This window comes from Orycteropus afer, unplaced genomic scaffold (genome assembly GCF_000298275.1).
Source record: "Orycteropus afer afer isolate SDZICR_OR568_19922 unplaced genomic scaffold, OryAfe1.0 scaffold00263, whole genome shotgun sequence".
NCBI classification, from domain to species: domain Eukaryota; kingdom Metazoa; phylum Chordata; class Mammalia; order Tubulidentata; family Orycteropodidae; genus Orycteropus; species Orycteropus afer.
In genome coordinates this window covers 3,964,262-3,978,604 of record NW_006921850.1, presented here as the reverse complement: position 1 = coordinate 3,978,604, position 14,343 = coordinate 3,964,262, and the positions used below count along the sequence as shown (strand labels likewise).

Sequence of the window (14,343 nt, the reverse complement as noted above, 5' to 3'; positions counted from 1 at the left end):
TTAATTAGGTTCCTCTTGTATGCGGTCTGGGAATCTGCATTATTCCTGAGTGCCCTGGGTAATTCAATGCCCACTTTGAGAGGTGTTGTCTTATCCCTCCTTCCTGTCACCCCCACTTTCAGTTCATAAGGTAAACAGGGCATTTGCTAAAGTGACAAGAAGGCTAGGTGATTCCATTAGCCTGTTGGCACCCAACTGAAAGTTCTTTCCTACTGGTTGCTGGCTCAATTGCTTCAGGGATTCTAAAATGATGACAGTAAGGAAGGATTGCTGAGCCTCCACCACCTCAGAGCTTCACACTTATCTTATTTTCAATATTCGGAGCTGATGGTGTGTCAGAATGGGCAGGAATGACCCTGGCTGCTGGCTCATAAACATGTTGCTCAGGCAGGCTCCAAAAGGTAGCTGCTGCATTTGTCTTCTGTCAGTATCTAAAATAAGCAACTTACTTTCTTGGAAGGCAAAATCCATGTAGAAGAGATCGAAGTTTGTAAATTTCTTGGAGGTTGCAATTTTTTTCAGTGTATTGGAGAGTTGTTCTGCTCTCTGGATACAAGGGAAACAAAGAGGACTCCATGAAAGCCAGGCTTTGATTTCAGTAGGATAATTCAGGCAGAAGAAAGAAATCAATCCTCCCCACCCCACCACAATTTTCTAAGCCAGCATCAAGGAGCCTTGGTGGTACAATGGTTAAGGGCTCAGCTGCCATCCCAGAGGTCAGTGGTTGGAACCTATCAGTGGTTCTGTGGAAGAAAAGACCTGGCAATCTGCTCCTGTAAAGATCATAGCCTAGGAAACTCTACGAGGCAGTTCTATTTTGTCCTACAGGGTCGCTATGAATCAGAATCAACTCCACAGTACACACCACAGCAAGCTATCCACAGACAGCCACTCTAAACATCAAATTCTATTCATGGATGAATGACCAATGAATATACAAAAAATGTTAAAATTCATTAGAAACCAAAGAAGTGTAAATTAATTTAGTAATGGGCCACTTTTCACTCACGAGATTGGCAAAGAAAAGCTGAATAACCACAACAATCCAGTTTGGTGTGGGAGTAATGAATTAGAATGTTGATTGGTTTAAACACCCTGGAAGGCAATTTGGCAATATGAATCCATCCTTTAAAAGCAAATCCTTTTACAATAACAGGTCCCAGATAGAGTGGGAGAAAATGTGGAACAAAACTCAAAGTCATAAAAAAGACTAGGCTTACTGGTCTGATGAAGACTAATGGAACCCCCAAGACTACGGACCTTAGACACCCTACAAGCTAGGAACTGAAGTGAACCTCTGTGACTCAACTCTCAGCCAAACAATAGACAGGCCTGTGTGGTGAACAGTAGTATCAGGAGGGTATGCATTTATTAGAACAACGAAGCATATGAGATCAAAAGGACAGCATTTGCCCAGGGAGAGAGCTAGGAGGGGATGGGTAAGAAGAATGAAGGGAAGGGTGGCTGCAGGGAAGAAGTGGGAGGAAGCTGTTACAATGTGAGGACTGCAGTAAATGTCACAAATCAGAATATGTATGGATTGTTGAATGGAAAACCCATTAGTTCCGTAAACTTTCACCCAAATCACAATAATACAAAAAAAAAAAAAAAAAAGTACAATAAAAAAAGAAGTAAATCCTTTGACCCAGTAATTTTACCTCTAGAAATTTGTCTTAAGGAAACAGATGTGCACAAAGATACACACATAAGGAGGTTCATCACACTGCTATTTCTCATAGTGAAAAATGGGAAACAATCTAAATGTCCCACACCAAGGGATGAAATAAATCATGGCACATTCATATAGAGTATACCATTGAATGATTACAAAATTATCATGTGGAGGAACAATTCATTAATATTGGAAGGCATAAAATACTATCTGTGTACTGATGTCATGGAGGCAGAGAGCAAAAATATCTGTTTACGAATGTAATATCGGAAGGACACACACACGTATAACTTGGGGTGGTGGGATTTCAGGTGATTTTTATTATTGCTTTTTTGTCCTCCAAGTTTTTTTTTTTTTTTTAATTGAAATATATTCCTTTTATAATTGGAATGATAGGAGTCCTTGGGTGGTGCAGAAGGTTGATGTACTTAGCTACAAACTGAAATGCTGGTGGTTTAAGTCCACTAGAGTTTCCTTGGAAGAAAGGCTTGGTGTGGTTTACTTCTGAAAAACCAGCCTTTGAAACCTCTATGTAGGTTAGTCTACTCTGACGTCCATGGGGTTGATGTGAGTCAGAGTTAACTCTGTGCAGGTTTGGTTTTTGGTAATTAGAAAGACACTTGAATGAATATTTTACAAAGAGATTATTCCCCTCAGGTGTAAGAAGTACATTTTGCTTGAATAATATATTCCCTCGGAAAGGAGAGAAGATTCTAGAGCATATGGTTCACTTGCGGAAGCTCTGGTGGCATAGTGACTAAGGCACTTAACTGCTAATCAGAAGGCTAGCGGTTCAAACCCACCAGCCACTCCTCGGAAGGAAGGTTGGGCAATTTACTTCCGTAGTGATACTGCCTAAGCAACCCAAGGAGGGGTCGCTATGAGTCAGGTCCGACTCAATGGCACATAACAACAACAACATGGTTCACTTGCTTCTGGAGAACTCCAGTCATACATAGGGCTAAACCTTTCCCAGTTCTCTCCATCTCTACAAATATACCTAGGACAAACTTTAAAAGGTGTGTGTGTATATGTATACATATATGTGCATGTATGAGGGAGAAACACACAGAGACAGTAAGAGTGACAGAGAGACCTGGAGAGGGGCAGAGGAAGAGAGAGTGACCACACATGTTCTCTTGGCCCCTCACATACCTCTGCATTGTGATTTTGCTCTTCACCAGCTTGGAGACAGTAGACCTGCCAGAGTCCTATCCCCAGTGAAAACACTGCAGCAAACACAGGTCAAGAATAATCAAAAATGGTATTACAAAGCCTGTGATGGTCGTACCTCTGAAGTGAGAGCCCGGAGTGTCTTGTTGGCAGACATCCAGCCATGGCAGGGACTAACCTGAAAGCATGAAAACACCACTATGATTAAAGAGGAATGGTGATGGGTAATCGGAAGGGTAACTTTGGGAGAAATCAGGGTGTAAGCTCACCTGGAGACAGCTCAGGAAGGAGTAGAACTGTGCATAGGTCACATCTTTATTTAGCTGGCCTGGAAAACAGAAAGGTCTGGGATGTTACGTGTGCTCAGCTATAGCAACCAATTAGAGACATGTATGGGTGACCCTGCCTCCTCTGCAGAGAGTGGCACAGTCAGGACGTACCCTGATTATTCATTCTGCACTGCTCATTCCTGGGTACTCACCTTTGTGTGCTTTCCTTCATGCTGAGACCCCTAGGATTCAGACCTAGGATTGGGGAGGGGCCCTAAGGGGTTCACCCCCATCTAGAGCTCTTTGTGTGGGCCAGGGTAGAGCCAGAGGGACCTGATTGCATCTGGACTCCAGGGAACAGGAAGAGGAGTAGGGGCCAGATACATGAAGCAGAATAGGAGAGTCCCTAGGTGGTGCAAACAGTTAATGTTCTCAGCTGCTAACCAATATGTTGGAGGTTCAAGTCCACCCAGAAGCACCTCAGAAGAAAGGCTGAGCAATGTACTTCTGATAAATCAGCCACTAAAACTCTTATGAAGCACAGTTCTACTCTGACATGGATGTGGTTGCAATGAGTAGAAATGGACTTGATGGCAACTGTCTCTTTAAGTTTATTTTTCATGAACCAGAATGCCTCTGCCAGACTTGGAAAAGCAGTGGTTTCTCCTGGCATTGCCAGATTCCCATGGGGGCACTGAGAGCATTGCAGGTGTGGTTGTTGACTGAGTCTCCTTTCCAATTCTATGAAACACCCTGATCATACCTAATTATCCCACACTGAGCACCTGGTAGGACTTTCTGACTGTGCAGTGCCTTGTGGAGTGATGAACTGAAGCTGCTAATTTTGTCTTCTGAGAAGTTTTTATGTCACTACTTTTGCCTCTGAAAAATGCTCTGGTGGTCCTTGGACTGGGCGGTCAGCCCATTATCTATATCTTTATGTGCTGGATGAGGCAGCGGTAGTTCAGTGGTAGAATTCTTGCCTTCTGTGTGGGAGACTTGGGTTTGGTTCCCAACCAATGCACCTCATCTGTCAGTGGAGACTTGGGTGTCGCTAGAGCTTCTGGGCAACCAGACTAGGATGAAAGGCCTAGATATCTACTTTGAAAATCAGCCAACAAAACCCCTATGAATCACAACAATGATCTCCAATCAATCATGGGGATGGCTTAAGACTGGGCAGCGTTTCATTTCATTATCTAGTCACCATGCAATGGAGGGTGACTGCATAGCAGTTGATAACAACAACATGGCCCTGGATGGAGTGTTGACCAGTGGATATCTTCTTTGAGCCCTCATTAGCAAATATGCCCATACACTTTTTTTTTTTCAGTGCAGGTTAAAAAGGTACATAAGAATAAAGGAAGGGTCCCTAGGTAGCATAGACAGTTTGTACTCTACTGCTAACCTAAAGGTTGGTGATTTGAACCCACTCAGCACACACCCAAAAAGGCCTGGCAATCTGTTTCCATTAAGATGATAGCCAAGAAAACCCTGTAGAGCTGTTCTACTCTGTGACATGTAGGATTGCCACAAGTCAGAATTGACTCAAGGGCAACTAATGACAACAGCAATCCAAATAAAGGTGATTTGCAGCATATGTGGATTCAGCCAGCGCTTTTCCAAAGATCAACTGTAGACTTGAAAGCTGTGGGCATCATTTCTTCTCTCTTATAATTGGGCAGGCACACCAATACCTTTTGCTTCTCTGCCCCTTTCCAGCACACCCACCCCTGGAGGTAATTCCACTTGCATGCTATGACACAAAATACAGGCTCCCTGAAACTCAAGGGTGAGTGCCTGATGCTGTATCCATTAACACTTAAAACACAGTCACAAAAATAAGGAGAAATAATGGGAGCTATCTCAGGGCAAAGTAAAAGATTGAAGGTGATGGAATACACTCTTATTTTTCACTTATACCTCAGATCAGTTAGACTGAAAGATAGATTCAATTTTCTTGTCATAGAGGAAAAATATATTATCTCTCTGTGTGGGTGAGTGAATCCACAGTCGGGAACCACAGGCTTATTACCACCATTAAAGTCACAGTGACACAGCAGGGTCTCCTCTGTTCTGCAGTGGCTCCCCAAGCCACCAGCTTTTGTTCCTGCATTCATTTTATGGAGCCAACTTGGAGCACTGAGCTCCCATCTTTCCCTGGTCCCTGCTCTCACCCAGTGCTGTTCTGGCACCAGGTCCAATTGGACTGGGTTGTTAATGGGAATATCCTTAGTGTGAGTAGCCTGCTGAACAGGATAAGGGCATGTAATTAAGTGTAATTGAGATAACTGGAAAGGCTTAATGAGCTTTCTGGTAGTCCTTCTTTCTTGTATTTCTGAGCTCTGGTGGTGCAGTGCCTAAGGCATTTGACTGTTGACCAGAAGGTTGACAGTACAAACCCACCAGCTTCTCTGCAGAAGGAAGATGGAGCAATCTACTTCCATAAAGATTTACTGCCTTGGAAACCCAATGGGGGTTGCTATGTGTCAGAATTGACATGATGGCAGTGAGTTTGGAATTTGGTTGGAGAGTAGGTGATCCTGGGTCTGGTCTGTGAAAGGCCGCTTGGGAGTGCTTGGGATGGGCTTATGGTTTAAAGAAACGGAAAAGGGAAACTTTTTTTTTTCCCCCTAATTCACTTTTTCTTTGTAGGCATTACCTCTGATTTCTGCCACTTTAATAGTATTTTGTAATATTGGGGAGCTCTGGTATAAAGAGTGATCCTAGCTATGTGTCATACATGTGAGAGCATGTGACATGTATGTGTGACTCCCTGGTCAGAAGGTCAATCAAGGTAAGAGAGTTGATCAGTGATTTCCAAGTGGTGGTGCAGAAGGACTGTCCCACAGTAGTCAGAAATTAGCAGGGGCTGAGGAATTATGTAACTGAAGGGCTGTTTGCGTGCAGGGAGAGCCAGAGGCTGACATCATGGGTGTGATATGCTCCCTCTGAAGATTAAAGGACATGTTCCACCCTAGTTGCTGTAGCAGCAGCTTGTGTCTCAGTAGTTTGTATGTTCTTTAGGGCAGGCTTTTTGGTATTTATTTAATGATTGAAACATTAATTGAAATTTTAGGCACTATAAAAGCTTAGATCAGTCACACCTTCAGGAACTACCATCTGAATGTATTAAGCCTTTGTAAAACCACATTAATTCAGACTGGAAGAGAACTAGTAATAAAATATAAGTTACAACATATTTTAAGACACCTAAAATTAAGGTTTCTTTCTTTTTTTTTTTGTCAGAGGTCCTAAAAGAAAGAGCTTCTTATAGGACTATTTGAGGCTAGCAATCAGCAGTCCCTGACTTCATAACCACAGCCTGACCCTTATGCCAACTCCCAGAATGCCTGTAGCTTGTACTGTTGTTATTATTATTTGGTAGTTTTACTGTCAGGATCTATGTGGTATTTTTTTTTTTGCCCAGTGGAGTTGTGTTTTCTCTCTCATTTGAGGACAAGGACTCCATGTTAGTATCATCTTTACTCCCAAAGCACATAATAGTTACCTCAGAAATATTTATGGAATGATTGTATTATTTTTATAGACTGTGCCTGAGAGGACATGTGACTAGTCAAGGTTGACTTTTTACAAATCTATGTAAGTAGAATCCTAATGTATGAGACTTCCTGCCTGGTAGTTACTCACAAAGAAAATAAACTTTCATCAGAAATTTTGTTACTCATAGATTGCGGGGTTGCCAAATCCTTGGTAGCTAGTCAAGGACTGGTGAGTGATTCACAAGCTTGGCTAAAGTGGGAGATGCTAAGAGGGCTATACTCTCTCCTCCTCAGCAGGAGTGAACCAGGTGCCATTCTTGTTCTGGACATTCATTATCCTGACAGTTAGATGCTCTGGCATTTAACTGTTTCTTAGTTGAGTGATTAGTTGAATTTCTGCCTGCCCTACTATAGGGAGAAGAGGCAACAGACCACAAATGCCAATGACTAACACCTATTTTGCTTCACACTAACCCCTATTTTGCTTTATCACAGTGCCCCAGGAATCAGATTCATGTGTTTGACTATTGATTAAGATGACGTATACCAGTATCAGATTACTCAATAAGCAATGTAAGCACAGGCTCACTCATGCTAACTTACTAATATGTAGTGAATAATTTCACATTTTTTCATCACATCAGAGATTCTACTAGGTATGGCTGGCATCTGTTTCTCTCAAACCCACAGCACCTTCTTTACAGAATCAAAACCTCTTTTCAAATTTATAATCCCTGACTGAGATGGAAAAACAAAAACAAAAACAAAACTCACTGCCCTCAAGTCAATTCTCACTCAGCGACCCCCATTGGGTTTCTGAGGTATAAATCTTTATGGAAGTAGATTGCCCAATCTTCCTTCCACACAGTGGCTAGTGGGTTTGAACCACCAACCTTTTGGTTAGCAGTCCAATGCCTTAGGCACTATGCCACCAGAGCTCCTTATGGAGTGTACCCAATCAGTAGGATAAGCATGGGCTTACTTGTGCTTTCTTACTAATCTGTAGTAAACAATTTCATGTGGGTTTCACCACATAAAAACAATTCAGTATAGATTAGTAAGTAAGCCTGTGTTTACCTTACTGGGTAATCTGTACCTGCTACTATCCTATGGAGAAATGGTTAAGCACTGAACTATTAACCAAAAGGTTGGCAGTTCAAACCTACCCAGTAGCCCCATAGGAGAAAGACCTGGCAGAGCTGTTCCCATAAAGATTACAGCCTAGAAAACTCTATGGGGTAGTTCAGCTCTGACACATGCATTTGCTGTGAGTCAAAAATCAGCTCAGTAGCACCTAACAACAGCAACAGCAAAGACCCCCAGTTACTGTTGAGTGGATTCTGATTCATGGCAACTCCATGTGTTATAGAATAGAACCGCCCATAGGCTGTTCTTGGCTGTACTCTTTACAGAAGCAAATTTCCAGGCCTTACTTCATAGGCCCCTGGATGGGTTTGAACCACCAAGCTTTAGGCTAGAGCAAATGCCCTGGAGGGTGGACCAGCATTAACCTTGTTTTCCTGCTGGTTCATGTCTGAAACTATGCTTCTTAGGCCGAGACGCTTTGAACCAGTGGTTATCAACACTGGCTGTACAGGAGAATCACCTGAGGAGCTTAAACAAAAAATGTTGATGCCTGGGTCCACCTCAGAACAGTTATATCAGAATCTGTGGGGACAAAGCGGGCAGTGATGCTTTGATGTTTGTGTTTTAAAAAGGTCCCCTGACAAGTTTTATGTACTGTTAGAGATAGGAACCACCACAAAACGGACTCCTGCCACATGCAGACACACCTCAGAGATATGACCTTTCGATGACGTGCTCACTGGTCTTGGTGAGAGCGAAGATCCAAAGATTGGGTTTGGAGTGGGAGCAGGACAAGAGAAAACGTGTCCTCTCTCCTCTCACCTATGTGAGTTATGAGATACCAAGAAAGGAGAAACGAGGAAAATGGCCAAATTCCACCTACTCCCCTAGTCTGTCTAGGAAGGACCCTGATGTCTCACTGAGGAATTTATAATTTATTTCCCATGGCAACCAGGCAGCAGGGATAATTTAGGATATGAATAATAAATTAAAAACATTAAATAAAATTTTGATGGTTCCAACTTTCTTCCTAATTGCACCTCCCCACCCCAAACTAGGGATGTTTATAAAGAGCAAATTCATTCCACCTTTTCCCGCTTCTCGTGTGGTGAAATTAATGCATGATTAGTGGCTAGAAAGGGGCACGTGAGGAGGACGAGGTAAAGCCTAGAGGAGAGTTTCCAACCTCAGCACTGTTGAAACTGGATAATTCCGGTAGCAGAGTGCCAAAGGCATTTGACTGCTAACCAGAGGGCTGGCAGTTCAAATCCACCAGCCACTCCTCGGAAGGAATGTTGGGCAATCTACTTCTGTAGTGATACTGCCTTGGCAACCCAAGGAGGGCTTGCTATGAGTCGGGTCCAACTCGAGGGCACATAACAACAACAACAACAACAACAATTCTTAGATGTAGGAGGGGTTGCTACCAGAGCGGGGTAGGATGTTTAGCAACATCCTTGGCCTCTACCCACTAGATGTCAGTAGCATCCTAATTGTCCTAATTGTGACAAATAGACGGTTGGATGGGGTGAGTAAAATTGACCCTGGCTGAGAACCAATGACATAGAGAATCCACAGAAGTGGATGTCGAGTTCCCTAATTGCCCCTTTTCCCTCCCACACTCCATTCCAAATTGCATGTAGTCATTGTTACATAAGAAGACAAAAACCAAAACAAGTTGCCATTGAAGTGATTCCAACTCATGGCAATCCAATGTGTTTCAAAGTAGAACTACACTGCACAGTATTTCAAAGGCCATGACTGTTTGAAAGTGGAACACCAGGCTTTTCTTCTGAGGCACCTCTGGATGGACTCAAACCTCCAACTTTTCAGTTAGTAGTTGAGTGCCCCACTAAAGGACTCTCAGTATTACAGACTGTGGTTTAAGTAAGTGAATTGCATGGCGTATCTGAAATACTTTATGGAGGTAGTCTATTCAGAGTTCATAGAAAGAACTGAGATTGGAAATCAGAAAACCCAAAGTCAAGTCCCCAGTGGTGTGACTGAGTAAAGTGGGAGCACACCTTCCCTAGTCTACTCCTAAGTTCCCATCTCCAAGCAAATGCTTAGCATAGGAGGAATAAAGAAATCTGAAAAAATCTTTTGAGAGAACTGCATGTTTCATGTTCAATGGCTCAGACACCTTCTCAGCCCAAGGATTTGTCCTTTATATGCACAAGCCTGGCTAGGATGGTGTCCAGTTATCTGTGTGATTGTATTCTTATTTCTAAGAAGCAGGTCAAATTGCCATTAACAAGAGAAATAGTCTTTCCTTGTGTGATTTTGGACAGTGTTTTGCTTGGATAAAAACAGCATTTATTGTACACTTAAGTAACTCAAGAGGAAAATGACTTTAGCCTCATTGGTGGGCAGACTAGAATTTAGGTATCCACCATCTTCCGTGCAATGGAAATATCAGACTTTTGAAAGCTGGTTAAAGGGTCCCTTCTCTGGTAGCATAGTGCCTAAGGCACCTGACTGCTAACCAGAAGGCTGGCGGTTCAAATCTACCAGCCGCTCCTCAGAAGGAAGGTTGGGCAATCTACTTCTGTAGTGATACTGCCTCGGAAACCCAAGGAGGGGTCGCTGTGAGTTGGGTCTGACTCAACGGCACATAACAACAACAACAACAACTCTTCTCTCATGTGGAGAGGAGTAGAATTTACTGAGGGAGGAGGTAAGGGAGTTGGCTTAAGGAGGAACTGCAGGAGAAGGACAAGGGAGATTGAAAAGATGTAAAGAAGTTAAATATGCAAGTGACAACTCTCTGATGGAATCAACTATGAAATTTTGCTCTCCATTCCAACCCCCAAAGGATGGCACCAGGGACTGAGTTTCAGGTGTTCCTCCTTTGAATTGCTCACCTGACTCTCATAAGAAACTTATTGGACTTCCAGAACCTTATAGCTTGGGTTAGTCTAAGGAGATCTGTGTGGCATCATCAAGAAAGGGGCATCTTTTTCATGATTGACTGGCATAGATGCTGTCAATAAGGGGCTGAAGGAAGGTACCTACGTTTCTCTGGGTAGACTTTCCTCAGAGAGGACCAAGACCAGCACTTTCCAATCCTCTCATTGCTTAATTTTCTTCCTATAACACTAACCCCTTTCTGACATGCTTTTGGGGGTCTTTCTCTTACTAGAATATAAACCTTATGTGGGCAAGGATTTATGACTTTTTTGTCCACTGCTGCTTACCTCATGCCTAGAACAATGCCTGGCATAGAGCGAGCACTTAATAATGATTTCTTTTTTTTTTCAAACTCTGCCCTGAAACATAGAAAGGAGAGTCCTGCTACACCTAGCTTATATATACAATGAGCTGTGCACATCCTGAAGTCCCTAGGTGGAGCAAATATTCCAGCTGGACTTCTAACTGAACCTGACCTATCTTGATTCTCTCCCCCCCCCCATTTAAAAATGGGCTTAATTAATTAAAACATCTGTCTCACAGGGTTGCTTTAAGGAAAAGCATGGCAGCCCTCCATAATGCAGATTTCTACCACTTTTATTTATTTATTTATTTTTCCCAAAGCATCTGGAATGCTAGAGAAGCCATTACAAGTTACCGGGGGATATTTAAGACATGTCAGCGCCAAGGGACTCAAGGAGAGTGTAGAAGCAGGCAGTGAATCTTAACTGGCCACCAGGGGGCACTGCCTTTATTCCAACTGAGGTTTGAAGAAATCCCTCATACTTGGGTGTTTCTCCTATTTGGATTTCATCAACTCATTCTAGATTTCACTTTCGGTAAAGAGATAGTCCTGATTTAATTCCTTACCTTTCAATCTGTCCTACTTCTCCATTAAGTACTTTTGCTCTTTCTGGCTTTGGCCCTGACTGTGCAGATGTTTAGATACAGATCTTTAGATACTGTACCTGGGGGCTCTTCTGTTCATCAGTACCCATGAACTGGGATAGGATTTGGGGTATATTTTGACAAGGTTTGAACTATCTATATGTCAAATTCTATATACATTGAAGTCTATAGACAGTGATGTTGTTAAAGGGTAAAAGAGTATTTAAACTGATACCGAGAGGATGATATCTGTTGTGTAAATGATCCCAGAGGAAGGCTCCATCTGCTAAGCCATAGAAAATAACATGGCTGCCATTAGGCAGATGGGAATTTAGATGCTTCAGAGTCTGCATGACCTTGGAGTACAATTTCTCAGGAGTGGTCATTGCTGGGACTGGGTCAGTCTTGCTGTTGGTGAAAAGAAAAAAAAAAGAAAAACAGAAAATATCTTAGTAGCTTTTAAGAGTAGATGTACCAAATATAAGAATACAAAACACACACACACATACACACACACACACAATCTAGTGGTTACTGGGGTGCAGTATGCCAAATATTCCTGGCTTCCACTGTTTAAGTACATAGTAAAATTGTTCTTTCTGCTTTCCTTGTGGTTGGTTGGGCCATGTAACTGGTTATGCCAATGAGCAGAAGTGACATGTATCATGCCTGGTGGTGTGAGAGCCTCTAGAACATTCTTTTTCTTCACCATTGGTATGGATGATGGGTCTGTAGGTGGTGCAAATGGTTTGCATTCATCTATTAACCTAAAGTTTGGCTGTTTGAATCCACTAAAAAATACCACAGAATAAAGGCCTAGTGATCTTCTTCCATAAAGATTACAGCCAAGAAAATCCTATGAAGCAATGTTACTGTAACTGCATGAAGTCAACATATGTTGGCATCAACTTGATGGCAGCAGGTTTTGGTTCACCACTCTGAGTCCTGGAGTAGAGCCCTATTCTGATGCCTGGTGGACATGGAATGAGAAGTAAAATTTATTCTACTAAAATTTTAAAGGTTGCTTGTTCTTGCAGCATAGCATCAATTATGCTGACTGATACACATTAATTGAAGCAAAGGAGTCTTGTATTGTATGGTAGTTAAGATGTGTGTCAACTTAGCTGGGCCTGGTTTTGAGTGGCTGGGTGGCCGTCCCTAAGATGAGACTGGTAATCAACCCCATGGTGGAATCTATTGAGGCAGCTAAGTAGCTCCCTTAGGGATGTAGTATGCTTCTAATATATAAGAAGAAGCTTGAGAAAGGTCTCTGTACCTTTTTGGGCACACTTGGACCTTGCATGTAGCTGAGTCTTCATTCAGTAGCCTGCTGGTCTTGGGACTGTTTCTGAGCTTGAACTAGTGGCCTGACATGTTTTCTGGTAATCTTGGGACTATGCCATTTTACTTGTTGACCTTGGGCTTGTTAGCCTCAGCAGCCAGAAGCTGTCTGAGTTAAGAGGTTCCTCCATTTCCAGGGGGCCAGGAGCAAAAGGCAGAGCTGAAGCCCAAGGTCAAGGGGCTTTCACCCAGCCCCTAGAGCTGGCACTTTGAACTCAGAATTCTACCCTGCTAAACTGTAAGAGAATAAATTCCTGTTTATTAAGCTATTACATTTGTGGTATATTTTGTTAGAACAGAGCTAGAGAACTAAAACATATTTGATACTTTGAGATATTTTCCATGTTTTGGTTTTTTGGTTTAGGGAAACAGAATTTCACTGAGAAATGAAGTTATATTATGTGTCCACATCTATCCCTCCTTCCTGCACTGAATTTGTACTTTTGTGCCTTTCCTAATAGATGACTATGCCAGGTTATTTCCCTGCAGCACTACCTGCCAACAAACAAATGCATTTTGCATCATTGTCTTTCTGTATAAAGTAGCGATTGCACTCTCTAGAGGATATTTGAATGTTTATATTATACGTGTCTCTTCTTAACTCTAACTTTTTTGTTAGAAGTTAACAAAAACAGGAGTTCTGGTAAGATGTCAGAATAGGCAGAAAGACTGCACAGACCCTCTTCAACAAAGAAAATGGGAACCAATTAACACAGATACAGAAGATAATTCTGGACCCCTGAGCCTTGAAGGGAAGGATATAGAAATTGAATAAATTCTAACAAGCAGAAGAATTTGCATGAAAATACCAAAAAAGGAGACATATGGGGCTGTGGTCTGACAGTGATCCTGACGGCACAGACACCTTGGATATTGCCGAGTGATGGTAGGACCTAAGAATTAACCTAAAAATCAGCCCTGCTAGCCAGGGACTGCATGGAGGACTGCTCTGGTGGCTGGGGAATAAAAGGGAAAGAAGCAAAAAGGAAGGCAGGCTGAGCTGTGTACTTTTGCTTGTCCAGAGGATGCAACCATTTTGAATGTTTACAAGCAGGGTTTGACCATTTTGGATATTTAAAGCAACAGCGTTCTCCCACATTCCAGGGACTTAAGAACAGGCTCCATTTGCCAGGAACCCCAAGGACACTCTGGACCCAGACAACTGGAAAGGTGCAGCATTCCCTTTGTTATTCTTATAACCTACACCCTCTTGGTGAACAGAGGTGTGGCCATCCCTCACTCCCACCCACTTTCTGGGTTGTCAGGAATTCCAACCCAGTCTGCATGTTCGGACGGAGAGTGGGTGTCCTGCCCCAATTTTTTTTTCTCTTTTTTAGCTTGTTTGTTTTTGTCTGTTTTAAAACTACTACTATTATCATTACTTTTATCCTTTTTGCTATTATTATTTATTCTTCCCCACCCAGGTTTTAGTTTTCAGCTTTTTTCTTTTCCCTGTTCCTGGATGTAATTTTCTTTTTCTTTCTCATGGTTAACCCTGTTC

The 14,343-nt window shown here is 42.4% G+C and overlaps 1 protein-coding gene across 1 annotated transcript in view; it reads right to left on the bottom strand.

Annotated features, from left to right (window-relative positions):
• AOAH (acyloxyacyl hydrolase) overlaps positions 1–14,343 on the bottom strand; it is a 344,354-nt gene that overhangs the window by 16,584 nt on the left and 313,427 nt on the right. The window contains exons 16-19 of the mRNA XM_007950097.1: positions 11,737–11,909; positions 3,115–3,173; positions 2,964–3,023; positions 450–546 (exon numbers count right to left, since the gene is read on the bottom strand). Of these exons, the coding sequence (XP_007948288.1) occupies positions 450–546; positions 2,964–3,023; positions 3,115–3,173; positions 11,737–11,909 (389 nt within the window). The remainder of the gene's footprint in view (positions 1–449; positions 547–2,963; positions 3,024–3,114; positions 3,174–11,736; positions 11,910–14,343) is intronic.